Source organism: Macaca fascicularis, chromosome 11 (genome assembly GCF_037993035.2).
Source record: "Macaca fascicularis isolate 582-1 chromosome 11, T2T-MFA8v1.1".
In the NCBI taxonomy this organism is placed as follows: Eukaryota; Metazoa; Chordata; class Mammalia; order Primates; family Cercopithecidae; genus Macaca; species Macaca fascicularis.
The window spans coordinates 119,232,718-119,260,690 of record NC_088385.1 but is presented as its reverse complement, the minus strand read 5'-3'; the positions used below and the strand labels follow the sequence as shown (position 1 = coordinate 119,260,690).

Genomic DNA, 27,973 nt, shown 5'->3' with positions numbered 1-27,973 from the left:
AGAAATGCTGACCTGGGAGTGCATTTGGAAGTGGTGCCTTATTGTGTCTGTTGCTCCTTCTGTAGTTTGCTGTCTTGTTTTGGGGGAGCATGTATGTGCACTAGCAGGTAGCATTTTTAATGTATGTGCACTGACAGGTAGCATTTTTAATCAGTTGCTCATTCAATAAATATTTGTCTAGCACCTATTATGTGTCAGGTTCTCTGGTGCTTGGGATACATTGGTGAACAAAATAGACAAAGCTGTAAGCTATACTGACAAGAGTCTAAAGTTAATTTGAAAAATATTTAAAAAAATAATATTAGTAAATGTTATTGAGTGCTTACCATGTGCCAGGTGTTGTGTTCTGTGCCTTATTTCAGGAGGAACAATTCAAGACACACTGAGATTTTAATGCAGAAGGTATAAAGATGAATGAATGTAAATCCCCACCCTTGATGAGCATGCAGTCTATCAGAATCCTTTTGGTACCTAATAATCATATGTAAAATTTGTCAAGTTCAGCATATGAATATAATCATTCCTGTGTACAATTCTGAGGATTGATAAATTTTGCAAACAGGGGCTTTCTATATCTTTTATGACAGATTGTATTGTTGTACTTAATGTCAGATGGCAATAGTTAGCCTTACTGCACACATTCTATCAAGGGGTCACTGTAGACCAGGCGTTCTCATCCTCAGTACTATTGACATTTTGAGCCAAATCATTCTTTGCTGTGGGGCTGTCCTGTGCATTTTAGGATGTTAGCAGCATCCCTGGATGCTACCCACTAGATGCCAGTAGCTCCTCTATACTTGCGACAACCAAAAATATCTCTAGACCTTGCCAGATGCCACCTGGAAGACAGTTTCTCCCTCCCACCTTAATGGGAGAGCCCCTGGTCTAGGCTTTAGTCTCCCTTAGACAAGTAATAGCTCCGATAAAATAATAAAAGCAAAAGAAAAACAAAATTCAGAAGGGCAGAGCTGATTGCAGCATCACCCCAAGTGTAGCTTGTGCATCAGCTCACACTTCCTAAAAATGTGAAGCACTTGGGCTTATCACACCTTGCATTGGGAATACTTTCATTATACAGTGATAGAGCCACATCTCTAGAGAAACCATTTCATGCTTATCAGCAGTGGAGATGGTGATCTTAGTCTGCTTTCCAGTACTAGAATAATAACCAATAGGAATTACAATGTTTTATTATTAATTATATCATATACAGATGTTCTTTGACTTATGATGAATTACATCCTGAAAAACCCATCATAAATTGAAAATACTGTAAGTTGAAAGTGTCTTTTCTTTTTTTTTTTTTTTAAGTCTTACTCTGTCACCCAGGCTGGAGTGCAGTGGTGCAATCTTGGTTCACTGCAACCATTGCCTCCCAGGTTCAAGCAATTCTCCTGCCTCAGCTTCCTGAGTAGCTGGGATTACAGGTGTGTGCCACCATGCCCGGCTAATTTTTGTATATTTTGCAGAGACAGGATTTCACCATGTTGGCCAGGCTGGTCTCAAACTCCTGACCTTAGGTGATCCACCCGCCTCGGCCCCCAGAGTGCTGGGATTATAGGCATGAGCCACCATGCCCAGCTGAAAGTGTGTTTTCAGTTTATATTTTTCCACTTATGATAGATTTATCTAGATGTAAGCATATCGTAAGTCAGGGACTGTCTGTATTTAAAAGGTCTGAGTGGATGTGAATGTGCATGTTTGTGTATCTCTATCTTTTGTATAGCCCTTTTAAATACACACACACACAAACACACACACACACCCCTTGTTTTCCTGTCATCCTACCATCCAGTTAAGATATAGACCCTTACTAGTACCTTTAAAGCTCCTGCTCAGCTGTACAAGACCAACTCTCCCTCTCTTCCACATAGGAAACTGCCCTTCTGAATTTTGTTTTTCTTTTGCTTTTATTATTTTATCATATAATGCATATAGCCCTAAACAATATAGGGCTTATTTTAGTTTTGTGTATTTTAAGACTTATTATATAAATGTAGTATGTCATGTATATTTTTTTGTGACTTGCATTTTCCTGGACCCTGCATGTGTTATATGATTCTTCTGTGTTGATATGTGTCACTATGCTTCATTTATTTTCACTGCTGCATAATTTTGGATTATATAACTATGGCATAGTGTACCCATTCTCCTGTTGGTGAATATTTGGGTTGTTTCCACTTTTTGATATTATAAACAGTGTTGCTATGAATATTCTTATACTTGTCATCTGGTGTTCATGTACAAGACTTTCTATAGGGAATTACCTAGGAGTGGATTGATGGATTGTAGGCTAGTCCCTGCAACCTGTAAATGTTATCTTATATGATGATGTAGTTTGAATATATGTCCCCACCAAATCTCATGTTGAGTTGTAATCCCCAGTGTTGGGGGTTGGGCCTGATGGGAGGTGTTTGGGTTATAGGGGCTGTCCTCACTGGTGAGTGAATTCTTAGAAGATTTGGTTTTTTAAAAGTATGTGGCACCTCCTCCTAACTTTCTCTTGCTCCCACTCTGCCATCTGAGAGATGTCTGCTCCCACTTCACCTTCCTCCACAAGTAAAAGCTCCCTAAGGCCTCCCCAGAAGCCAAGCAGATGCTGGCACCATGCTTTCTGTATAGCCTGCAGAACTGTGAGCCAATTAAACCTCTTTTCTGTATAAATTACTGAGTCTCAGGTATGTCTTTTTTCTCTTTCTTTTCTTTTCTTTTTTTTTTGAGATAGAGTCTCAGTCTGTCACCCAGGCTACAGTATAGTGGTGTGATCTCGGCCCACTCCAACATGCGCCCCCTGGGTTCAAGCAATTCTCTGCCTCAGCCTCCTGAGTAGCTGGGACTACAGGCACGCACCACCACGTCTAGCTAATTTTTGTATTTTTAGTAGAGATGGGGTTTCACCATGTTCGCCAGGCTGGTCTCGAATTCCTGGCCTCAAGTGATCTGCCCACCTCAGCCTCCCAAAGTGTTAGAATTACAGGCGTGAGCCACTGCGCCCGGCCTCAGGTATTTCTTTATAGCAATGCAAGAATGGCCTAACACATATGGAGAAAGGGTCTTGATGTGGAATCATCAGTATTTAAATGCAATCATAAGTGTCTGCACAAGAGAGAGGCAGAAAGAGATTACACAAAGAAGAGATTAAAGTTATGCGGCCTCAAGCCAGGGAATGCTGGCAACCACCAGAAGCTGGAAGAAGCAAGAAACGGATTCTTTCCTAGAGCCCCTGGAGGGAGTGCAGCCCTGCCCACACTTCAGTTTCAGCCCAGTGATACCGATTTCAGACTTCTAGCCTCCAGAACTGTGAGAGAATAAATATCTATTGTTTTAAGCCACAAAATTCATGGTGATTTGTTAAAGTAGGCACAGGAAACTAATATAATGCATTTTCAGCGCAATCGGATAATGCCACATTGATTTCCAAGGTTTTTGCACCAATTTCTATTTCTACCAGGAGTGTCAAAGAATTACTCCACATTCTTGTCAACATATTTCCAGCAGGAGATTTTTACTAAGCAATTCTGTAAAACTAGTACAAATTTTTAAAAATTTAGTTTGGAATGCAAAAACAAGAAATAATGGAGTACATTAATAAGAAAGTAAAACTGTTAATACTGTAGTGTTGAATACTATAGTAATGAAGTTGAGGGATTTGGTTAAGTTTATGCATATATTGTAGATAATGCATTATAACTGTTATTTCACTTGCCTCATCCATCAGCCAGTTAATATATTCTGGACATATTCTTTCTTCTCTCTAGAAAATACTCCAGTGATTTGTTGGTACTCGTTACGTGAATTGGCATACTCCTTTGTTTCTGTTTTCTTTATTTGTAGTTTTACTCTATGCCATCATACAAAATCTTTTTTGGCTAAACATAGATTGGTAAGGGTGTTTTTTTCTGTTTCTCTCTTTCTGATAACTCTAACCTTTCTGCTCAATTAGATAGTATATTTGTGCATTTATTTTGAGGGAACAGATGTTAGTTGTTAATCCCAGAAAATGTATTTCCCCCTTGTCTCATGAAGTATATCATTCGATAATAAAAATATTGTTCATACTAACAATATTTGGACCTTAGAGGTGAATTGCATTTGACACTTAAAAGTTTTAAATGGGCTGGGCGCGGTGGCTCAAGCCTGTAATCCCAGCACTTTGGGAGGCCGAGACGGGTGGATCACGAGGTCAGGAGATCGAGACCATCCTGGCTAACACGGTGAAACCCCCTCTCTACTAAAAAAATACAAAAACAAACTAGCCGGGCGAGGTGGCGGGTGCCTGTAGTCCCAGCTACTCGGGAGGCTGAGGCGGGAGAATGGCGTGAACCCGGGAGGCGGAGCTTGCAGTGAGCTGAGATCCGGCCACCGCACTCCAGCCTGGGTGACAGAGCGAGACTCCGTCTCAAAAAAAAAAAAAAAAAAAAAAAAGTTTTAAATGCATTTTCTCATTTGATTAATTTGTGTGCCTTAGAGGTAAGTCATTTAAACAAATATATTTACTTCTGAGAAAACTGAATTAATATTAGTTGTTTATAAACAGTTTTGAGTCTCAAAGTTTCTATCTGCAAAACTAAGTGGTGAATTTGAAGTGATTTAGCTAGGCCTGTTTTAAAAGGCTACTGATTTTAATAGCTTCCTAGCATTGGAAGAAAAAATTCTTGTGTGTCATTTACATTACAAGAACTATCATAAAAGGCTACCAGTTTCTTCTTGATCACGGCCAGTGATCATAATCATTCAATATACCCTATTTTGTCTTTGACAAGCTTTTGTTAAAAAACTTATTATAACAAATTTGGAAAATTGTAAAAATACGTAAGAGTAGGTGAGGTCACATAATAAACCCTTATGTACCCATCAGCAAGTTCGACAATTATCAGCTCATGGCTAATCTTATTTCAATTGTACTTCTACCTACTTCTCTCTTTCCCACGTTATTCCCATATTACTTTGAAGTAAATCCATTACATGTTATCTATAAATATTTAAGTATATATCGAATGATGAGTACTTCTTTTGAAACATAACCACAATCGTATCTTTTTAATTTTTTTATTTTTTTTTATTTTTGAGACGGAGTCTCGCCCTGTCGCCCAGGCTGGAGTGCCGTGGCGCGATCTCGGCTCACTGCAAGCTCCGCCTCCCGGGTTCACACCATTCTCCTGCCTCAGCCTCCCTAGTAGCTGGGACTACAGGCGCCCGCCACTGCGCCTGGCTAGTTTTTTGTATTTTTTTAGTAGAGATGAGGTTTCACCATGTTAGCCAGGATGGTCTCGATCTCCTGACCTCGTGATCTGCCCGTCTCGGCCTCCCAAAGTGCTGGGATTACAGGCGTGAGCCACCGCGAATCGTATCTTTTAAAATTAATAATTATTTAATATAATTAAATATATTGGCAGTGTTCAAATTTCCAATTATTTTATAATTGTGCTAATTTTTTTTCTTTTTTTTTTTTCTTTATTTTTTTGAGACGGAGTCTCGCTCTGTCGCCCAGGCTGGAGTGCCGTGGCCGGATCTCAGCTCACTGCAAGTTCCGCCTCCCGGGTTCACGCCATTCTCCGGCCTCAGCCTCCCGAGTAGCTGGGACCACAGGCGCCCGCCACCTCGCCCGGCTAGTTTTTTGTATTTCTTAATAGAGACGGGATTTCACTGTGTTAGCCAGGATGGTTTCGATCTCCTGACCTCGTGATCCGCCCGTCTCGGCCGAGACGAAGTCTTGCTCTGTCGCCCAGGCTGGAGTGCAGTGGTGATCTCTGCTCACCGCAAGCTCCGCCTCTTGGCTTCACGCCATTCTTCTGCCTCAGCCTCCCGAGTAGCTGGGACTACAGGCGCCCGCCACCATGCCCAGCTAATTTTTTGTATCTTTAGTAGAGACGGGGTTTCACCATGTTAGCCAGTATGGTATGGATCTCCTGACCTTGTGATCCGCCCACCTCGGCCTCCCAAAGTGCTGGGATTACAGGCATGAGCCACCGCACCCAGCCTAATTGTCCTAATTTTTTAAAACGGCTCTTTGAATCAGAGTCTAAATAAGGCACACACACTGAGATTGGTTGATTTTTTGTTTGTTTGTTTGGTTTTGTTTTTTGAGACGGAGTCTTACCCTATTTTCCAGGCTGCAGTGCAGTGGCGCCATCTTGGCTCAGTGCATCCTTCATCTCCTGGGTTCAAGCGATTCTCCTGCCTCAGCCTCCCAAGTAGCTGGGATTACAGGCCTGTGCCACCATGCCTGGCTAATTTTTGTATTTTTAGTAGAGATGGGGTTTCACTATGTTGGCCAGGCTGGTCTTGAACTCCTGATCTCAGGTGATCTACCTGCCTTGCCCTCCCAAAGTGCTGGGATTACAGGCATGAGCCACCGTGCCCAGCCAATGTTTTTTTTTTTTTTTGAGATGGAGTTTTGCTCTTGTCACCCAAGCTGGACTGCAATGGCGGGATCTCTTTTCACTGCAACCTCTGCCTCCCAGGTTCAAGCAATTCTGTCTCAGCCTCTCAAGTAGCTGGAATTACAGGCATCCACCACCATGCCCGGCTAGTTTTTTTTTTTTTTTTTTTTTTTTTTTTTTTTTTTTGTAGTTTTAGTAGAGACGGGGGTTACTGTGTTGGCCAGGCTGGTCTTGAACTCCTGACCTCGTGATCTGCCCACCTTGGCCTCCCAAAGTGCTGGGATTACAGGCGTCAGCCACCACGCCTGGCCGTTTGTGGCCATTTTTGCAGGAGTAAGGTGGTATGGCATTGTGGTTTTGATTTGCATTTCCCTGATCATTAGTGATGTTGAGCATTTTTCATAGGTTTGTTGGCCATTTATGTATCTTCTTTTGAGAATTGTCTATTCATGTCCATAGTCCCCTTTTTGATGGGATTGTTTTTTTTCTTCTTGCTAATTTGTTTGAGTTCATTGTAGATTCTGGATATTAGTCCTTTGTCAGATGTATAGATTGTGAAGATTTTCTCCCAGTTTAGTTAGTTATTTAAGATGGAGTCTAGCTCTGTCGCCCAGGCTGGAGTGCAGTGGTGTGATCTTGGCCCACTGCAACCTCCGCCTCCCCAATTCAAGCGATTCTCCTGCCTCAGCCTCCCTAGTGCCTGGGACTACAGAAACGCACAGCCACACCCAGCTAATTTTTGTGTTTTTTAGTAGAGATGGGGTTTCACCATGTTGGCCAGACTGGTATTGAACGCCTGACCTCAGGTGATCCACCTGCCTTGGCGTCCCAAAATGCTGGGATTATGGACATGAGCCACTGCACCTGGCCTCACTTATTTAAAGTGAAGTTTTCTCTCATCAGCCATTTGCTTACCTAGGTGTAGAATACATATGAGAAATCAGGATAAATTTCTGCTTATATTAAGCAATTTTCAAAATAATGAATTGGTTTGCCAACATCCTCCATGATAATTTTCCTTTTTGTAACAGTACGAACTTGTGGATTTAAACATTTGATGTGTTTCTGTCCCTTGCATTATTGTGCTTTTTGTTTGTTTGTTTGTTTGTTTAATAGACACAGGGATTTTGCTCTGTTGCCCTGGTCTTGAATTCATGGGCTCAAACAGTCCTCCCTCCTTGGCCTCCCAAAGTGCTGGAATTACAGGCATGAACCACCATGTCTGGCCTCTATTGTCCATACTAATCTGGCAGTATCATTGTTTCTCAAAAGGGATAATTTTTTTCTAAAGAAGATATACAAATAGCCAATAAACCCATTAAAAGATGTGATGCTCAGCATCATTACCCATTAGAGTTAAAACTACATGAAGATGCTACTTCACACCCGCTAGGATGACTATAATCAGAAATACATAGTAACAAGTGGCATCAATGATGTGGAGAAATTAAAATCCTCATACGTTGCTGGTGGGAATGTAAAATGGTGCAGCCATCTAGGAAAATAGTCTATCATTTCCTCTAGCTGGTAAACAGAGTTAATATATGACTCAGCTCTTCCATTTTTAGGTATTTACACAAGGGGAATGGAAACATATCTATATAACCTGTGAATGAATGTTCATAGCAGCATTATTCATAATAGCCAAAAAATGAGAACAGTTAAAATGTCCATCAACTGATGAGTGGATAAATAAAATGTGATCTAGCTATATGATAGAATTTTATTCAGCAATAAAAGGAATGAAATACTGACACATGTTAAAATATGGATGACCCTTGAAAAGAGTATACTAAGAGAAAGAGACCAATTACAAAAGACCCCACATAATATGATTCCATTTATATGAAATGTAAAGAATAGGCGAATCTATAAAGATAGAAAATAGAATAGGGACTGGGAGATTTGGGGAAAATGGAGAGTGACTGCTAATGGGTTCAGGGTTTTTCTTTTTTTTTTGCGGTAGGGTGGGGGTGTGTGATGAAAATGTTCTGAAATGTGAATATATTATACTAAAGGCCATTGAATTATATTTTAGGTGGATGAATTTTATGGTATGTGAATTATGTTACAACAAACCTTTAATAAATATTATTTTTTTTAATAAAAGGAGTCCTTAAAGTCACCCAAGGAGCTTGCTTAAATGCAGATTCCAGGGTAATATCCTAGACCTCTGGAAAAATCTTTAGAAATGGATTCTAGGAATCTTTTTTTTTTTTTTTGCGACAGAGTCTTACTCTGTTGCCCAGGCTGGAGTGCAGTGATGTGATCTTGGCTCACTGCAACCTCCACCTCCTGGGTTCAAGCGATGGATTCTCCTGCCTCAGCCTCCCCAGTAGCTGGGATTACAGGCTCATGCCACCCAGACTGGCTAATTTTTGTATTTTTAGTAGAGATGTGGTTTCACCATGTTGGCCAGGCTTGTCTCAAACTCCCAACCTTAGGTGATCCTCCTGCCTCAGCCCCTGAAAATGCTGGGATTATAGGCATGAGCCACTGCGCCCTGCCCCAGGAATCTTTATATAAAGTAAGCACATCCAGGGATTTTGATGCACACTGTTTGAGTGATATATTATCAAAGTTCTTTATTATGCTTTGTGCATACCAGTAACTTCCTATTTCTGCTTCTGGTATAATAGAGAATAGGTTTTCCTCCTCCACACGGCAGCCCTTCAGTCTTAGGAAGACAGCTCCCCCTTCCCACCTGTCTCTTTTGTAGGCCACGCACCCCAGGTTCCTTAACCATTTCTCATGTGACATGATTCCCAGATTAGTCGAATCATCTTCTTTTGTACACACTCCAGTCTCTTAATGACTTCTTAAAATGAAGTACTCGGATCTGAACAGGATATTCCAGTTATAGTTTGACCATTGCAGAATATAAATGGGATTATTACCTCCCTTGTCGCTGACACTGGAATTCTACTGATGCATTTTAAGATTGCAGTAGCTTTTGAAAACAGTGTTGGCTCAAGTGAAGCTTGTGTTTAACTCAAACCTCGTTTATGCCACCCCTGACTCTCCCAGCTTTTATCTAGTCAGGTCTTTGTTCTATGACCATCAGCAAAAATTCCCTTTCTTGTTGGTGATCTGGTCTAAAACATGGAAATAGTATCTTTAATGTCATAACAATTATTTAGCAGTTTCAACTTTTTCAGAGCATTGCCTGTACATGATATCCTTAGATTTTAACAACTGTGTAAGATGAAGGGAGGTGCTACCCTCATTTTATAGATGCAGAAATACAGACTGAGAGAGCTGAAGTAAAATGCCTAAGGGGAGGGAGAGTTCTTTGCAGAGGCTGGCATAGAACCTAGTTCCCCCAACTCAGTGGTTTGAAATCTTGGCCGCACATTGGATTCACCTGTGGGATTTAAAAACTGATGCTGGACTGGGTGTGGTGGCTCACGCCTGTAATCCCAGCACTTTGGGAGGCTGAGGCAGGAGGATCACCTGAGGTCAGGAGTTCGAGACCATCCTGGCCAACATGGTGAAACCCCGTCTTTACTAAAAATACAAAACATAGCTGGGTGTGGTGGCATGTGCCTGTAGTCCCGGCACTAGGGAGATTGAGGTATGAGAATTACTTGAATCCGGGAGGCGGCAGTTGCATGAGTCGAGATCACGCCACTGCACTTCAGCCTGGGACAGAGTGAGACTCCATCTCAAAAAAAACAAACCAAACCAAAACAAAAAAACTAGTGCCTAGGCCCCATCCTCAGATATTCGGAGGTAACCAGACTGGGGTGGGACCAACTCACTACTCTTGTTTAAAAGCTGTCAAAGCAATTCTAATATTCAGCCAGGGTTGAGAACAGCTGCCCTAAATCATATTCTGATGTCCCCTCCCCCTCACCACATGTATTTTCTTCATTTAATTAAAAGGTTCTTATGTGGAAGAGAGAGGATTATTTTCCATCATTCCAGAAGGCAAAAGTAAAATGAGTCCAAGTGGGAGAGGATTACTCAGATGTACAGTGGAAACCAGGTGTAAGTCCTAAGAGGATTATTCTTGGAATTTATTTATCTTCTCATTCATTAATTTATCAAACATTTATGTGCAAGACACCATGCTCAGCTCTGGGGACACAAATATGAGTATGACATGGTCTCCCCCTTTTGGGGCTCACAGTTGAAAGGGGAGACAAACTGTAAATAAATAACATCATAGTGGAGTGTGGTAAGTGTTACATGTATCAGAGCTGTATAATTTCTTTTTTAAATTTATTATAGTTTTGTATTAAAAATTGTCAACAGTGATTTTCTTAACATATTTATGCCAAACATTTGGTGAATATGTTGCACTATATTAGTCTTTACATTAAGCATGTAATTCAAGCAACTAACAGATAAAGTTAGTCTGCAGAAATTTTGTGGAAATATCTTCTTTCTCTAAATACCCCTAATAATAAAATGTACAACAATAGTATTCAAACCATTTTGAAGAGTTTAGTCCTACATCTTCCTTTTTTTTTTTTTTTTTGAGACAAAGTATTGCTCTGTCGCCCAGGCTGGAGTGCAGTAGTGCGATCTCAGCTCACTGCAACCTCCCACTGCAACCTCTGCCTCCCAGGTTCAAGGGATTCTCCTGCCTCAGCGTCCCAAGTAGCTGGAATTACAGGCACCCACCACCATGCCCGGCTAATTTTTGTATTTTTAATAGAGATGGGGTTTCACTATGTTCATCAGGCCGGTCTCGATCTCCTGACCTCAGGTGATCTGCCCGCTTCAGCCTCCCAACGTGCTGGGATTACGGGCGTGAGCCACCGCGCCTGGCTAGTCCTCCAAATTTTTGATTTTTAAAAAATATTTTTATTAAAAAAAGTAGAGATGGGGTCTCACTGTGTTGCCCAGATTTGTCTCAAACTCTGGGGCTCAAGCAATTGATGCTACCACCTAGGCCTTTCCAAGTATTGGGATTATAGGCATGAGCCACTGTACCCAACCTCCAAATTCTATTCTGTTAATTACTAAGCATAGGTATATGATCTGTATTTATTTTGTCAAGATTTTATGTTGACGAAAAACTGATTTTGTAACATGGAGAAAATTTTAGATATAGATTTGATGCCTCAGATCAACTTTCAAGAGCCACTCTGTACATCACTCACTATACTTCCTTTGTAGATACCATTTATTAAAAACAAATCAATAGGCCAAGTGTGGTGGCTCATGCCTGTAATTCCAGCACTTTGGGACGCCATGGTGGACGGATCTCTTCAGGTCAGGAATTCAAGACCAGCCTGGCCATCATACAGAAATTAACCCGATGTGGTGGTGGATGTCTGCAGTCCCAGCTACTGGGAGGCTAAGGCACAAGAATTGCTTGGACCCAGGAGGCAGAGATTGCAATGAGCCGAGATTGCTCCACTGCACTCCAGCCTGGGCAACAGAGCGAGACTCTATCTCAAAAAAACAAAAAACAAACAAATAAAAAAACCCCAAACAAATCAATACATTCTTATTAAAACAGCTAAAACACTTTTCCTTATAGTTTGTAGCTGACCTTTTGATAAGAAGTATGTATACAGTATTGTGAAAACTCAGAGAAACTGTTTTGGAAAGGGGAAGAGAAAGAGAGGAAGTCAGAGTTTCTCAAAGTAGGTCTTGATGGAGTAGAGCTGAATTTTGAAAGGTAGGATTTATACTGAGTCATGTAGGCATTCAGGCAACAAGAGCAGGGAGATGGAAAAATAGAACCCTGGTCAAAGGGACAGCACAAAAGATCAAAACTGGGCAGGGGCCACAACAAGATGGAACTTTCATGGTAAAAGAATTTGAACAGTAATTTATTATGTATTGGAGTCCTCACAATTCTGACAATCCTGCTGTCACCAGGAGTTATATGAAGATCTGGGAAAGTCACCATATGCTGGAGATAGTTTTGCAGGGCTTAGCCAAAACTAAAAAAATCTAGCAAGAAGTCAGAGTCCATTTCAGTTTTGGCATCCGGTTAGAGGCTAAAACTCATGAATTAAAGTGTGAAATTTAATATCATCGTTATCATTTAGGTTTAAGACCCTTTTTACAAATAGGAGATGTTGAAAGTGGGTTTGAATAAACACATATTTCCAAGTTGGATAAGGTCATGCAACTTCAGGGTCTAATTTAATTGATAAGTGATCCACCCGGATTTGGGCTTTAGTAAGAGAGAATTCCAACCTCCCGTCATGATTTACTTACTTGGCTCACATGAGAGCTTTCAAGTCTTTGTTGATTGCAACATGCAATTCAATTTGGCTATGATTGCTGCTTCATTATGTGAAAAATGGTAGAAAAAAAATCTGTAGAAAGGTTTAAGCATCTATTCTGACATTTGAGAGGGTTTCAGTATTCTGCGTTTACTTTTAAGTTTTGTATTGGCAGGGTATGGTGACTCACGCCTGTAATCCCAGCACTTTGGAAGGCTGAGGCAGGAGGATCACTTGAGCCCCAGGAGTTTGAGATCAGCCTAGACAACGTGGTGAAACCCCACCTCTAAAAAAATTTAAAAATTAGCTAGGCATAGCGGTACGTGCCTGTAGTCCCAGCTACCCAGGAGGCTGAGGTGGGAGGATCACTTGAGCCCAGGCGGTGGAGGTTGCAGTAAGCCGAGATTGCACCACTGCACTCCAACCTGGATGACAGGGCAAGACCCTGTTTCAAAAAAAAAAAAAAAAAAGTTTTACATTGAGGTTGCGAGTCTAGCCAGTGGATCTCCTTTGAAATAATCCAAGTATAAATTCCTTTTATGCTGACAGGTTCATATAATGAATTGAATTGGTTAATGTCCCATACTGGGGAGTATAGTAATATAATTCATCTGCTTAGAGCCTGAGTGACCCTGAGTTTTAAACATCATTTCGTTTTGGAAATTGAAAGTTTTTATCATTCATTGATAGTTCCCAATATCTGCAGGGTCTTTCCCATTTACCATCCTGTCTTCCATCCTAACCAGGAACATAATCAGCTCTACATTATTTGAAATTAACTGCTGCCAAAGCACAACAGATGGGACTAGTGAACTGATATAAGGAAAGCATTTCCTGTAGTACTTGTGTCACCATTTGTTTGACTACCAGTTATTTAAAGATAGCGTTTGTGTGTGAAAAATTATCAGTGCTAGTTATGACTGCTTTTCTTTTTTTTGTCTTTTGAAACTCAGAAGTTCTAAGCATTTCTTCTGTATAAACAATGTAACTTGTCATTAGTCTGTTGTTTTTTAAACGGAGAAAAAATAACATCCATGTTTCTATTATCACAAAGACTAATTTCAAAATTGAACAAGTGTGTTTTACAGACTCCTAATTAGAGGGCAAATGCAATTTTGATACTGCTTTTTATTTTGTTTTTAATGATTTTTATTTAATATACTGATTTAATTTAATGATTATTTAATATAAATAATTTAGTATAAATAAAAAATAAATATTTTTATTTAATATAAATAAAAATCATTAATATTCCATTTTGGGATGTTATAATTTAATTAAATACTTCCTCCCCGCCACCCCCCGAGATGGAGTCTTGCTCTGTCGCCCAGGCTGGAGTGCAGTGGTGCGATCTTGGCTCACTGCAACCTCTGCCTCCCGGGTTCAAGCAGTTCTCCTGCCTCAGCCTTCCAAGTAGCTGGGATTTCAGGCATGCACCACCACACCCGGCTAATTTTTGTATTCTTAGTAGAGACGGGGTTTCACCATGTTGGCCAGGCTGGTCTTGAACTCCTGACCTCAAGGGATCCACCCGCCTCAGCCTCCCAAAGTGCTGGGATTACAGGCGTGAGCCATTGTGCCCGGCCCAACACTTCCCTTTTGTACATTGAGATTGCTTCTGCCTTTCCCATTATAATAAACAATACTGCAATGAATATCTCTGTGTATTTCTTACTTCTAGAGTAAGAAGTAAGAATTATATTTCTAGGAATTTGCTTTAGGACAAATTCCTAGAAATATAATTTCTATTTCTTTCAGAAGTATGCTCAAATATATAGGAAAAGATGATTTTAGCTTCTTACTTGACCCTTTTCCAGAATTATCTCTCTGCTATTCTATACAACAAAGTAGATGGAAATCGATGTTTATCCTTACGGGATTATAGTAGTTTGTGCTAATGATTAGTCTAGTTAATGTCCTTATACATATATATAATATTCTGTACCACTTCAAAAGCATCTATATGCCTGTCCTCACTCCTACACTTACTTGAAATGCAGGTTGGCATTTCACATTTCACATCCAGGCTGGCTGGTATGTGTTGTCCAGTATTTTCTCAGAAAAAAATAGAAATAGTAAATTGGCTAAAATGATCTGATCGATCCTCTGTTTTGTTTTTTTTTTTAAGAGATAGGGTCTACTCTCACTCAGGTTGGAATGCAGTGTTGCAGTCATAGCTCACTGCAGCTTTGAACTCCTAGGCTCAAGCAATCCTCCTGCCTCAGCCTTTTAGGTAGCTGGGACTATAGGTGCATGCCACCACACCCAGCTAATTATTTTTTATTTTGTAGAGACTGTCTTGCCATGTTGCTTAGGCTGGTCTCAAACTCCTGGCCTCAAGTGATCCTCCCACCTGAACCTCCCAAAGTGTTGGGATTACAGGCATGAGCCATCACACCTGGCCTGACCACTGTGTTCTATCAAATATTGTAGTCTTGTTCAAAGCCAGATTTGGCCAACAAAGAATATTTTACCCACATTCAATTAGATTTTCCAGAATGACTGTTGTCTTAGTTTAAAAACACTTATGTTGGCCAGGTGCAGTGGCTCATGCCTGCAATCCCATCACTTTGGGAGGCTGAGGCAGGAGAATTGCTTGAGCCCAGGAGTTTGAGACTAGCCTGGGCAACATAGTGAGACCCTGTCTATACGAAAAAATTAGCCGAGTGTGGTGGTGCAGGCCTGTGGTTCCAGCTACTCAAGAGGCTCAGCCTGCAGTGAGCCATGATAGTTCTACTGCACTCCAGCAGCCTGGGTGATAGAGCAAGGCTGCTGGAGTCAGCCTGTCTCAAAAGAAAAAAAAAAAAAACTGCAACAAAACACATATGTTATGTGTGATTAAAAAAAATACATTAAGGCTGTGAGTTACTTTGGCAGTCACTCCCTTAATTAGGGTAACGTTAGCATTATCACCAAAGTACAGTTAGTAACCCTTCTGATTAAGGCCGACAGGGGTATTCCCTTTTCCTTACATAGCTTTCTACTTTTTTAAAGAAAAAAATATTAAATTTGATGACATTTTGGTCAAGAGCAGTGGTTTTATCTGAGGATCTGACACAAATCATTTAATATTCATAAGTACCAGAATAGATGTGCCATAGCTGACTTACAAAAACCCAAAGGTATGATGTCTTTATAAAATGATTTTAGGCCATGACCTTCAAACTTTGGAATTCTAAAAAAGCAGCAGCATAGCAAACAGTTCTGAGTTGTCATAAGGGGCCACTGAAATGGATAATGCTGAGTAGCCTAATGGATTCCTGAAAGCATAGTGTGTTTTAGATACTGCCAGATCAATAAACACAACAGTCATTTAAGTGTGTAAGTTATATAATATTTGGTTAATTATATTATAACTCAAATTCTTTCAGTGTACTTGTCTTTCAAATCGAATGCTAAATATAACTGGAGTACTTGTAAAAATAGAATGGTCAGAAAAATGCAGAGTACATTATGTCATTTTTCTAAGCTATATTAAGTTAATATTTGGAGGTAGAGCTTCTGTCATACACATCATTTTATGTACCATGAAATGTCATATTTCAGAAGTACTCATGTTTAATAATAAAAAGCCCTGTTTTATGTTACTGAGTTGTTCATCATTTGAGTTTAATAAAAGACTGTATTGAATTTTTTTAGTAGTTGATTCGTAAGTAGATGATCGGTGTACCACAAATAAAAATGTATGTTGAGTACATAGGTAGGTATTTTATATAAAAGAGTTGTTTTGGGTAGAAGAAATAACAATACTGAAAAGCTTTTTTTTTTTTTTTTTTTTTTGAGACGGAGTCTCGCTCTTGTCTCCCAGGCAGGAGTGCAGTGGCCGGATCTCAGCTCACTGCAAGCTCCGCCTCCCGGGTTCACGCCATTCTCCGGCCTCAGCCTCCCGAGTAGCTGGGACTACAGGCACCCACCACCTCGCCCGGCTAGTTTTTTGTATTTCTTAGTAGAGACGGGGTTTCACCATGTTAGCCAGGATGATCTCGATCTCCTGACCTCGTGATCCACCCGTCTCGGCCTCCCAAAGTGCTGGGATTACAGGCTTGAGCCACCGCGCCCGGCCTGAAAAGCTTTTTTAAAGTGCCAACAACTTTATTATTTGTTTAGATGTTTATGACTGGGCAGATGATGAAATTTAAAATTTTGCAGTTTTCCACATCATTGAAAAATATTTCAGTAATCTTTATTGATTGTAATAGTGGAGGCTGGTTACTGATTTTTGGGGGGAATAGCACTAAAAAAATGAAAATAGGCAATATGACTTTCTTGAGTTTGATAGCAGCTTCAAGGCAGGTGGTTGCCCTTGAAATGTGATCATTTTTAAAGGAACTTGAGTTATTTTATCTACTGCCATCTGAAAAATAATCAGAAAGGTAATAATGTGTTTGGTGAATCTAAATAAAACGGTAGGGAAATACAGTTTTATATTACTTGATGGTGAAGGACATTTAATCAATCATTATTTGTTTGATGTGGTTGTATTGAAAACTAAGTAAGTGGCTGAGCGCAGTGGCTCACGCCTATACTCTTAGCACTTTGGGAGGCTGAGGCAGGCAGATTGCTTGAGCTCTGGAGCTCGAGACTAGCCTGGGCAACGTAAGGAGACCTCCATCTCTACAAAAAATACAAAAATTAGCTGCATAGTGGCACGTGCCTCTAGTCCCAGCTACTCAGGAGGCGGAGGTGGGACAATTGACCACCTGAGCCTGGGAAGGTTGAGGCTCCAGTGAGCTAAGATTGCACCACTGCACTTCAGCCTGGGTGAGTGAGACCCCATCAAAAAAAAAAAAAAGAAAGAAAGAAAGAAAAGAAGGAAGGAAGGGAGGAAGGAAGGGAGGAAGGGAGGAAGGGAGGAAGGGAGGAAGGCAGGCAAGCACCTCAGTAAAAAAAATCTCTAATTTGGCCGGGCGCGGTGGCTCAAGCCTGTAATCCCAGCACTTTGGGAGGCCGAGACGGGCGGATCACAAGGTCAGGAGATCAAGACCATCCTGGCTAACACGGTGAAACCCCGTCTCTACTAAAAATACAAAAAAATTAGCCGGGCGTGGTAGCGGGCGCCTGTAGTCCCAGCTACTCAGGAGGCTGAGGCAGGAGAATGGCGTGAACCCAGGAGGCGGAGCTTGTAGTGAGCCGAGATCGCGCCACTGCACTCCAGCCTGGGTGACAGAGCAAGACTCCGTCTCAAAAAAAAAAATCTCTAATTTTTATTTTTAATAATATTATTTTCAGTATATCTTTACCCAATGATATCTAGTTGAATACAACTATAGTCTGGTTGGAATTTTTTTTCCTTTTATTTAATCTTTAAAATTATCATACAGTCAAACTGGCCTTTTTCGGGAGGTGTGTAGTTCTATGAATTTTAACACGTTGTTAATTCATGTAACCACTACCACAACTGGGAACAATTCCTTCAACCTCCCCAAAAAAACTCCCTCATACTATTCCTGTGTAGTCAGACCCTACCCTTACCCCTAAACCCTGGTAACCATTGATCTATTCTCCTATACCATAGTTTTCTTTTTTCTAGAATGTCATAGAAATGAAATCATACAGAACATAACCATGGAAGTTGGCTTCTTTCTCTCAACAAAATGCCATTAGATTAATTGAAGTAGTTATGTTTATCAATAGTTTCTTTCTTTGCTAAGTTGTTGGTTGAAATTTTACGGCATCCTGATATTACATCAGATCTGATAAGCTGGCACTGAATTTTTTTAAAACTATGAACATTTTTCATATTAGTTAACTGAGATACTTATAGTTAATTTTTTTAATTGGAATTTGTTGTTTTGTTTGTTTTCACAGTATTTTCAGTTTTATTATAAAAGTACACACCCAATAAAGATTAAGTCATTTCTTAACTCTGCCTGCATTCAACACTTGCTCTTTTTATTTATTTAATTTTATTTAATTTTATTTATTTTTAGAGACAAGGTCTCGCTACTAGGCTGGTCTTGAACTCCTGGCCTCAAGTGATCCTCCCACCTCGTCCTCCCTAAGTGCTGGGATAACAGGCGTGAGCCACCGTGCCCGGCCAACACTTGCTCTTGAGCAGCTTTCTTTGCTTTTACCATCTTGACAAGTTCGTTGCATCTTTTCATGCAGCCTTTCTTTGTCCTGCCAGGTACTGCTTGTGCTATTTTCTCTCATCTTTCAGGTGTGTTGACTGGGTATGTTTTCAACACTTGTTCAAAAAGCTTCTGTTCATTGTCCAAGGGGTGAAGTGGGTGCATGAACCTTAAAATCATTCTGAAGGTGTTTCATTGTCTGCTTGAGGCAATGTTCTTTTTAAAGTTTATCAAAAACCTTTTTTGTTTGTCATCTTTTTGATGAGGGTCCAATTTTTGGAGGCTCTTTGCTTTGCCAGTAACACCTTTGGTGGTTGTCTTGACATCAGTAGAAGAATGTATGTTGATGTAATTAGCAATAACTTCCCAACTTCCCATCTTGAATTCATTCCAGCAGGGAAGAGATTCATAGCCTTAACTTGTAGCTGCAGATGTCTTCTTACCAGTTGTTGTTGTCACTTCCACCTCTGGCAGTATTTCGCTGCATTCTTAGATGCTTATCACATATAAGCCCCAGCTTCCTGTTTCTCTTTTGTAATTTGTTCATTCATTTCTTCTGTTTTTCCAGAGCAACCATTCCTACTTCTTTTGTAGATGATGTATTTCATTCAAGTACTATAAGCTTTTTAGTTCAAGCTGATTACAAAGTTTTTCTACTTCTTCCATCATTTCTTTTTTTTTCTTTTTTGAGACAGGGTCTCCCCCACCCTGGTCACCCAGGTTGGAGTGCACTGGTGCCATCATAACTCACTGCAGCCTTGAACTCCTGGCCTCAGGCAGTCCTTCCACCTTGACCTCCCAAAGTTCTAGGATTACAGGCATGAGCCATCACCTGGCCTTCTATCATTTTAACCTACCCTGCCTCATTGTTGGAAAAGTGATTCCAGATCTTAGATGAGTTTCCAGGTTTTTGCCTTTCTTTCTTTTTCCTTTTCTTTTTCTTTCTTTCTTTTTTTTTTTTTTTTTTTAAGCAGATGAGGTCTTACTATGTTGCTCAGGCTGGAGTGCAGTGGCTGTTCACAGGCATGATCATAGCCACTACAGCCTCAAACTCCTTGGCTCAAGCAGTCCTTCTGCCTCAGCCTCCCAAGTAGCTGGGAGTATAGGTGTATGTCACCCACCTAGCTTGCCATTCCTTTGTGATGTTTTTTTTTTTCTTCTTTTTTGGATGTCTTTTTCTTTCTTTGCCAATAATACTTGTTGTCTAATTATCAGTTCTTTCTCCTTTGCTAATTGAGCAGCTTCTAATTCAGCTTATCTTTGTTTTTCTTTAGCTTCTTGCTCCTTTCGTTTTGCTTTTGTGTTGTTTTTAAATTGTGAACTTTTTTTCATTTCAATTCAGTGATTTGCATATGTAGCTAAGCAAGGCAGTTACAGTGTTTGCATTGCTTTGGAAATTCTCGTTATTTTATTGGGCTAAAATATTAATAACAAGTTTCTAAAGGCAAAATTTGAGATAGAAGAAAGTATTTTTCCAGTTTGTAAGGGAAATAAATTGCGCTATGACCTTTCTTAATGTCAGTGCCAAAGACCTGGCAGAATTTTCTTTGCTTTTGTTCCAGGCCTCTTCCCACCCTGACTTTCTGGTCTACGGTGAACCAGGCACCTCTTTTGTCTGATAATCTGTTTCAGTGTGCTTGCTCCTAGAGTGCCCTCCTTTGTTGATTACAGTAGTCTGTTCATTTTGATTTAGTCAAATTTATATGCATAAACTCTTTGCATTGTAAACTTAGTTTGATTCTTGAGATTTAGTTTGATCTTGAGAGCTGGTTCCTTTCTTAGTTGACAGAGATATAATGGTTTTATTATCCCCAGCTGCTGAAAATGGAGGTCTCCTGATAGTTGTATGTTTTGGCAAGAAAGCAATCTAATATGAATTGGATAAAACTATACCATGTCATACATTAAAATAATGGGTTAACACTATTAAGAATGGGGTATGAGGCCAGGCATGGTGGCTCAGGCCTGTAATCCCAGCACTTTGGGAGACCAAGGTGGGCGGATCACCTGAGATCAGGAGTTCGAGACCAGCCTGGCTAACATGGTGAAACCTCTTCTCTACTAAAAATACAAAAATTAGCTGGGCGTCGTGGCACACCCTTGTAATCCCAGCTACTAGGGAGGCTGAGGCAGAATTGCTTGAACCTGGGAGGTAGAGGTTGCAGTGAGCTAAGATCGGCCACTGCACTCCTGCCTGGATGACAGAGCAAGACTCCATCTTAAAAAAAAAGAATGGGGTATGCTTCAAAACCAAAGAACCATGAATAATCCATCACTTATTAAATATATATAAATATATATATATATATATTAGGTTTTGAAGAACAGAGATAAAACTTGATTCCATTTTTACTAGTACTCTACCTGGTAATAGGAGTTAGAAACTTTAACTTTTTTTTTTTTTTTTTTTGAGACAGAGTCTCACTCTGTCACCCAGGCTGGAGTACAGTGGCACAATCTTGGTGTACTGCAACCTCCACCTCCCGGGTTCAAGTGATTCTTCTGCCTCAGGCTCCTGAGGAGCTGGGACTACAGGCATGCACCACCACGCCTGGTTAATTTTTTTTGTATTTTTAGTAGAGATGGGGTTTCACCATGTGGGCCAGACTAGCCTCGAACTCCTGACCTTGTGATCTGCCTGTCTCAGCCTCCCAAAGTGCTGGGATTACAAGCTTGAGCCACTGTGCCCGGCCTAGAAACTTAACATTTATAATTCAAGATCATTTACTAAAGGTTTACGCTTCAATTTTCTTTCTTTATTTTGTAGTATTATTTTTTGAGACAGGGTCTTACTCTGTCACCCAGGCTGTAGTGCAGTGGCACCATCATGACTCACTGCAGCCTCTACTTCCTGGGTTTTAGCAATCCTCCCACCTTAGTCTCTCAAGTAGCCTCAACGACAGGTGCATACCACCAAGTCTGGCTGTTTTTTGTGTTTTTGGTAGAGGCAGGCACCATGTTGCCCAGGCTACTTTCCAACTGCTGGGCTCAAGCTATCTACCCACCTCAGCCTCCCAAAGTGTTGGGATTACAGGCGTGAGCCACCACGCCTGGCTTTATGCTTCAATTTTCTAAAATAAATTATGGAGTTAATTTCTGACTTTCACGCTTAACTATATTCTTTTATGATTTGGGCTCTTTCAATTAGGTCTAATCCCAGTTTTCACAGAAGCATTAACAGAAAAGCCAAAGGGGGAACAACTCCATCAGCAAATAAATGGCTTTACAGTACATGTTTTCCATTGATTGTAATTAAAATAATTTTTGGCGTGGACTATTTTGGGATATCATTAAGCATATATTCTTCCTTAGATGACTTTGGTGAAAGTAATATTTACCCACTTCTCCATTGTCTTTTTCCTTAGATTTTAACCTTTGAGACCAAGAACCCGTCGGAATTAGCAGAACGTTTGCGCTCTGTTTGTGGGAATCAGAGCAATGCCTATGCCCGGCTGCTGGAATACCGCCTGAATGCCTTGCGAGGACTGTGGAATGCCCAGCGCCAGCTGGCCTTAGAAGAACAGCATGAAAGGGAAAGTTCAGGTGATGAGGAAACTTTGGCCCTGCTCAAACGCCAGGGCTTGTTGCAGCAACCTGAGCAAGCGCCCTTCACATCAAGGATGGGGCTCCTACTGGTCTTCCCCCTTATTCAGTCCCAGAGTAGAACAGACCCCTCTCTCTGTAACATAACTGCTGAGGTGCTATTGAACTGCCTTCGTGACTGCCAGCCTTTGAGCTTGACCAAGGAGCCTGCTGACTGTCTCAATGGAATTGAAACTTTGCTGTGCTCTTGGCTAGAGGAGACTTCTGACACAGGCCGACACATCCCACATAAGCAAAAAGAAAATGCTGCTGCTGCCCTGGTGGCTTTGGCTTGTGCCAGGTAAGGAAAATCGAATGTATCATTTAGTGACCCTGTGACTACTGCCACCTGGTTTGGGTGAATGAAGAAGAGGCCAAGTATATTTGACAGAAGTCTTAACATTTAGAAGTCCTTCTTTGTTTTCAGTATTGAATTTCACCGCCTTGACAGTGCATGAGATGCTTTTGCCAAACTTGGCACCAGGTGCCTGAGCTGGAACCCAAGTTCACGTTTTCCATTTCTGGTATACCATGATAACAGCTTAAACAGCAGAAAAGGGAGAATCAACCCTTGACATATCTAATCGTCCCTTAGACGGTTAGTGTTTTACATCAGGTAGTTAGCAGAGGATGTTATGTCTGCTTCTCCTAGGAGGATGGTCAAAAATTTATAGAGGTATTAATTTTCATGCTTGTCTATAAGAAGCACATCAGCAAGTTAGTGAGCTATTATTCACCTGGACTCCATCACAAAATTGGTCACAAATTATATTTTTGGACCTAATACTTGTTTTGATCACTTTAATTGGAAGATTTCTCAGTATATATCCAGATTTAATAGTAGTACATATGGCCGGACGTGGTGGCTCAGGCTTGTAATCCTAGCACTTTGGGAGGCTGAGGTGAGCAGATCACTTGAGGTTAGGAGTTCTAGACTGCCCTGGCCAACATGGTGAAACTCTGTCTCTACTAAAAATACAAAAATTAGCCGGGCGCTGTGGTGGGCGCCTGTAATCCCAGCTACCTGGAGGCTGAGGCAGGAGAATCGTTTAAACCCAGGAAGTGGAGGTTGCAATGAGCCAAGTTGGCACCACTGCACCCTAACCTGGGTGACAGACCAAGACTCTGTCTTTAAAAAAAAAAAAAAAAAGTAGTATGCTGTTCTTCATGTGCAAGTCATCAGCCCACTGTCAATAGGAAATATGCTTAGAGTTGCTTTTCTTTTTGCTTTTCTCTTTTTCTTTTTCTTTTTCTTTTTCTCTTCTCTTCTCTTCTCTTCTCTTCTCTTCTCTTCTCTTCTCTTCTCTTCTCTTCTCTTCTCTTCCCTTTTTTTTGAGACAGTCTTACTCTGTCACCCAGGCTGGAGTGCAGTGGCATGATCTTGGCTCACTGCAACTTCCAACTTCCGGATTCAAGTGATTCTCCTGCCTCAGCCTCCCGAGTAGCTGGGATTACAGGTGCCCAACTAAATTTTTTGTATTTTTAGTAGAGATGGGGTTTCATCATGTTGGCCAGACTGGTCTCAAATTTCTGACCTGAGGTGATCCGCCCACCTCAGCCTCCGAAAGTACTGGGATACAGGCATGAGCCACTGTGCCTGGCCTATTCTCTTTTTTTATTTTTTTTTGAGATGGAGTGTTACTCTCAAAGACTAGGCTGAAGTACAGTGATATGATCTGAGCTCACTGTAACTTCTGCCTCCCTGGCTCAAGTGATCCTCCCACCTCAGCCTCCCGAGTAGCTGGGACTACAGGCACCTGCCACCATGGCTGGCTAATTTTGTGTATCTTTGGTAGAGACAGGATTTCCCTTTGTTGCCCAGGCTGCTCTCAAACTCCTGAGCTTAAGCAGTCTGCTGGCCTTGGCGGGATTACAGGCATGAGCCACCCCGCCAGGCCTGGAGTTGCTTTTCTAGGAATATACATTCTTCTACCCAGTGACCCATATGATCACTGGCATCTGTTTGTGAGAAAGAAGTTTCACTACCTTTGTTTTCCTCTAGACTAATTGCCTAGAGAACAGTTAGGACCACAGCCTGACAGATTAGTGTCACTATTCTGTCTGTCTTCCATAGAATTTTTTCCTTGGTTGGGATCTTCTTTCTTTTAGCCAAACATTTGTGGGAGAATTTTTCTTGAATAATTATGAAGTTCTTAGTTATAAGTCTTCTTCCCCTGTTTTTCTCTTTATAGTTTCAAAGTAGACCTTCAAATGATTGAATCTCAAGGGCTTTTTTTAAGGCAAAATGGCACCAGTATTTATTGTAAGTTTCTTTGCTCTGAGCAAGCTGTCATAGCCTAGTTTTAGATCCCCTGAAACTGTGGTTTGTGAATCCTGACATGTGCTTAATTTAAGTCATTGTGTGGTACTGAAATAAGTTTCCTTGTAAAGACTTTATATTGGATTGATTTTTTTTTAATTTTTATTTTTTTTTTGAGACGGAGTCTCGCTCTGTCGCCCAGGATGGAGTGCAGTGGCGCGATCTCAGCTCACTGCAAGCTCCGCCTCCTGGGTTTACGCCATTCTCCTGCCTCAGCCTCCTGGGACTACAGGCGCCCGCCACCTCGCCCGGCTAGTTTTTTGTATTTTTTAGTAGAGACGGGGTTTCACCGTGTTAGCCAGGATGGTCTCGATCTTCTGACCTCGTGATCCGCCCGTCTCGGCCTCCCAAAGTGCTGGGATTACAGGCTTGAGCCACCACGCCCGGCCTGGATTGATTTATTTTCTGCATATGCAGAGACAATTTCAAGTCCGAGATCTGTTATCAATGTGAAAATTCCATTTGAGAAAATTTGCTTTTAGACAGTACTATCTTTAGACAGATTTAGGATGTTAGGAATAATTATCAACTCTTTAGTTTCAAACAGTTTAAGTTATTAATCGTTGGTTCATAAAACTCACATTTTTATTATGTACCCAAATTCAGTCTATACCAAAGATAGTTATTGAAATTACTTCCTGTACTTGAGGTTCTAAATTTCATTCAGCAGAAATGTTGAAATGGACGTTTTTATTTATTTATTCTTCTTGTGTGTTTTTTTTTTTTTTTAACATGGTTCCTACATTTTATTGCTAATACATTGTTCTGGACTTCAGAAGTCATGTGCTTTTCAGTGTTAGATCATCTTACTAAAGTTATTAGTGGCATATTATTGAATTTTTTGGTTGATGCTCTCAAAGACAGAGTAACCATTCCCCAAAATTATTATGAAGATGTTTATTCATTCAACCAACTAACATTTATTGAACATTTCTGATGTGCGGGAATCTTGTCCAGTCTTAGGGATGTAGTGATTCTAGGTTTCTTACCTCACAGAGCTTATGGTTGAATGGACTCAGGGTGAGTCATTCTGCAAAATCTTATTGCTTACTTACTGCATGGAAGGCATTCTCTTGGTGGTAGGGATACCGTGGAGAGCAGTTAGACCGTGCCTAATATTGCAGAGTTTACGTAAGAGTGAGGGAGGCAGACCGTGAGCAACAAATATAGGTAAAAGATCATTGTAGAGAGGAATATTCACTATATGAAAAGACAAAGAGATATTTTGATAGAGAATGACTGTGGAGGTAGGGAGCAGCATTAGCTGGAGATGCCAGGGAAGGCCTTACTGAAGAGGTAACACTTGGCACTGGATGATGAGAAACAGCCAGCAGCAGAGAGTTCCACGTAAATGGAGTGGCGAGTGACAAAACTGACATTCTTCTTGTGCTTGGGGTAGCTGAGGGGACAGCACAGTGGGCAGGGTTTCTGGAACGTGATGGTAGAAGGAGAGGGGCAGGAGATGAGGTTGGCAGGACCCAGATCACATAGGGGCTTGTGATCCATGGAAGGACTTTACATTTTACTCTTAAAATCTGATCGAAGGCTGGATATGGTGGCTCATGTCTATAATTTCAGCACTTTGGGAGGCTGAAGCAAGAGGATCTCTTGAGGCCAGGAGTTCGAGACCAGTCTAGGCAATGTAATGAGACCCTGTCTCTTTTTTTTTTTTTTAAAGACATGGTCTCATTCTGTTGCCCGAGCTGGAGTGCAGTGGTGTGATCATAGGTCACTGCAACCTTGAACTTCTGGGTTCAAGCAATCCTCCTGCCTCAGCCTCCCTAAGTTCTGGGATTGCAGGTGTGAGTCACTGCACCCAGCTAGACCCTGTCTCTTTTAAAAAAACAAATCTGATTGCATCTGGCAGGTAGTAATTCCTTGGAGTTGGTTAATAGTTGTAAACTTTCCAAATGTTAAAGGTTTTGCTTTTTTATTTTAAACCTCACTGTTCCCCAGGGAAGTGTCCCTGTTGGGCAGAAGAAGAAGCAAAAATCCATAGGAGTTAGGTGACGGGACTGAGATTGTGCAACTGGTGAGTGGCAGAGCCAGGTTTTAGAACCCATGTGTCCCGATTCCAACTTGTTTTTCTACTCTATCTGCTGCCTCCTTGCCTTCTATTAATGCTATTCTTTGATTTTTATTCTCTGAAACTAGAGATAGCGAGAGGGGCAATTAAGAGGAGGACTCTAGGCCTACTTGGTTCTGCATTAGGTATTCCATTTCTATTGGTGTTTAGGCATGTGATACCCAGCAATTAAAGCCTTGGCTAAGAGACTAAGGCAGCAAGTTGAAGTCAGCCCATCTGATACAGGCGATCATTTAGTTCAGGAAGTGTTCTTGTGGTGATTTGTACTGGGATTGCGGCCAGGTAAGTCTGTGCATCTTAAAAGCACCTTCTTTTAGATCTTGCTGACCATATAACAGACTTCCTAGAGCCTTGAGTCTTGGAAACCACAAGGAATTCTGGTAATGGTGAGCCCTGTTGCAAGTATTACAACTATGTGCAGTCAGAGGGATGCAGAAGGAGCATCTCTCAGCACAAAGCAGTATTTATTTGAATATATTCCTTCTGGTCATATTTAATGTGATATTTATTTGAATATATTCCTTCTGGTCATATTTAATGTGATGGAGTTTAGTGAGCTGTTTTTCAAAATGAATGAACTTAGCAAAGATTTGAAAATCAAGTCTGGAAATACTGTTAGACTCTATGATCCTCCAGAGGGTGATTTGGTGATAGAGTAACCAAGCATAATAGCCACAAGTTCTCTGTGCTCGAGCCGTATGGTTTTGAACTTTTATGTTAGGGGAAAACTGTTTACTTTTCCAAATGCAAGGAGAACTCCTTCATAATTGGCATAGTGTTGTTTTCATTGTATCTTTGTGTATGAACCAATGGTGATAGTTAATAATCAAGTATATTTTGTACAGCACATCATCTGACCAGCAGAAGCAGAGAGACACATTTTGAAACTTTTCCATGTGGTTAATTAAATTAGCATTAATGACCTAAATTATTTGACTTTAAATTTTGATGATTTACTGTTCTTTCCTTTTATTTTTAGGGGATCATTGAAAACTTTCGTCCATACAGTCCATCTATTACAGAAACAGACGGATCTAGGGTCCCTGCCTGTAGCTGACGTGCTATATAGGTAAGCTGTCATTTTGTATCCTTATCCTCCTTCCAAACTAGGCAGATTTGTGCCAAATGCTTCCTTTATTAAGTAGATTGCTAAACTTATCAATTAGTGATTGATTTTTAAATCAGTATAGACTCATGTTTACCTTCTTAAGTAAGAATTTTATTTTTTATCTTTCCTTTTGGGAAAGTTTTTAGAGCATGTTATTTTTCATTATTTTTTAGTTCAATGTCTTTAAAAATGCCATAGCTGGTGGGACACAATAACTCATGAGTGTGGTGGT

General features: G+C 40.7%; 1 protein-coding gene and 1 pseudogene across 10 annotated transcripts in view; one reads left to right on the top strand and one right to left on the bottom strand.

Annotated features, from left to right (window-relative positions):
• Positions 1–20,582, bottom strand: part of LOC135966295 (dnaJ homolog subfamily C member 2 pseudogene) — a 62,905-nt pseudogene extending 42,323 nt beyond the window's left edge.
• HECTD4 (HECT domain E3 ubiquitin protein ligase 4) overlaps positions 1–27,973 on the top strand; it is a 226,425-nt gene that overhangs the window by 43,192 nt on the left and 155,260 nt on the right. For all 10 annotated transcript variants that reach the window (XR_012420694.1, XR_012420693.1, XR_012420695.1 and 7 more), the window contains exons 2-3: positions 22,011–22,528; positions 27,613–27,702. Coding sequence is in view for 6 of the 10 variants with exons in the window: in XM_045366002.3 (XP_045221937.2) it covers positions 22,011–22,528; positions 27,613–27,702 (608 nt within the window). In the remaining 4 variants the exon portion in view is untranslated. The remainder of the gene's footprint in view (positions 1–22,010; positions 22,529–27,612; positions 27,703–27,973) is intronic.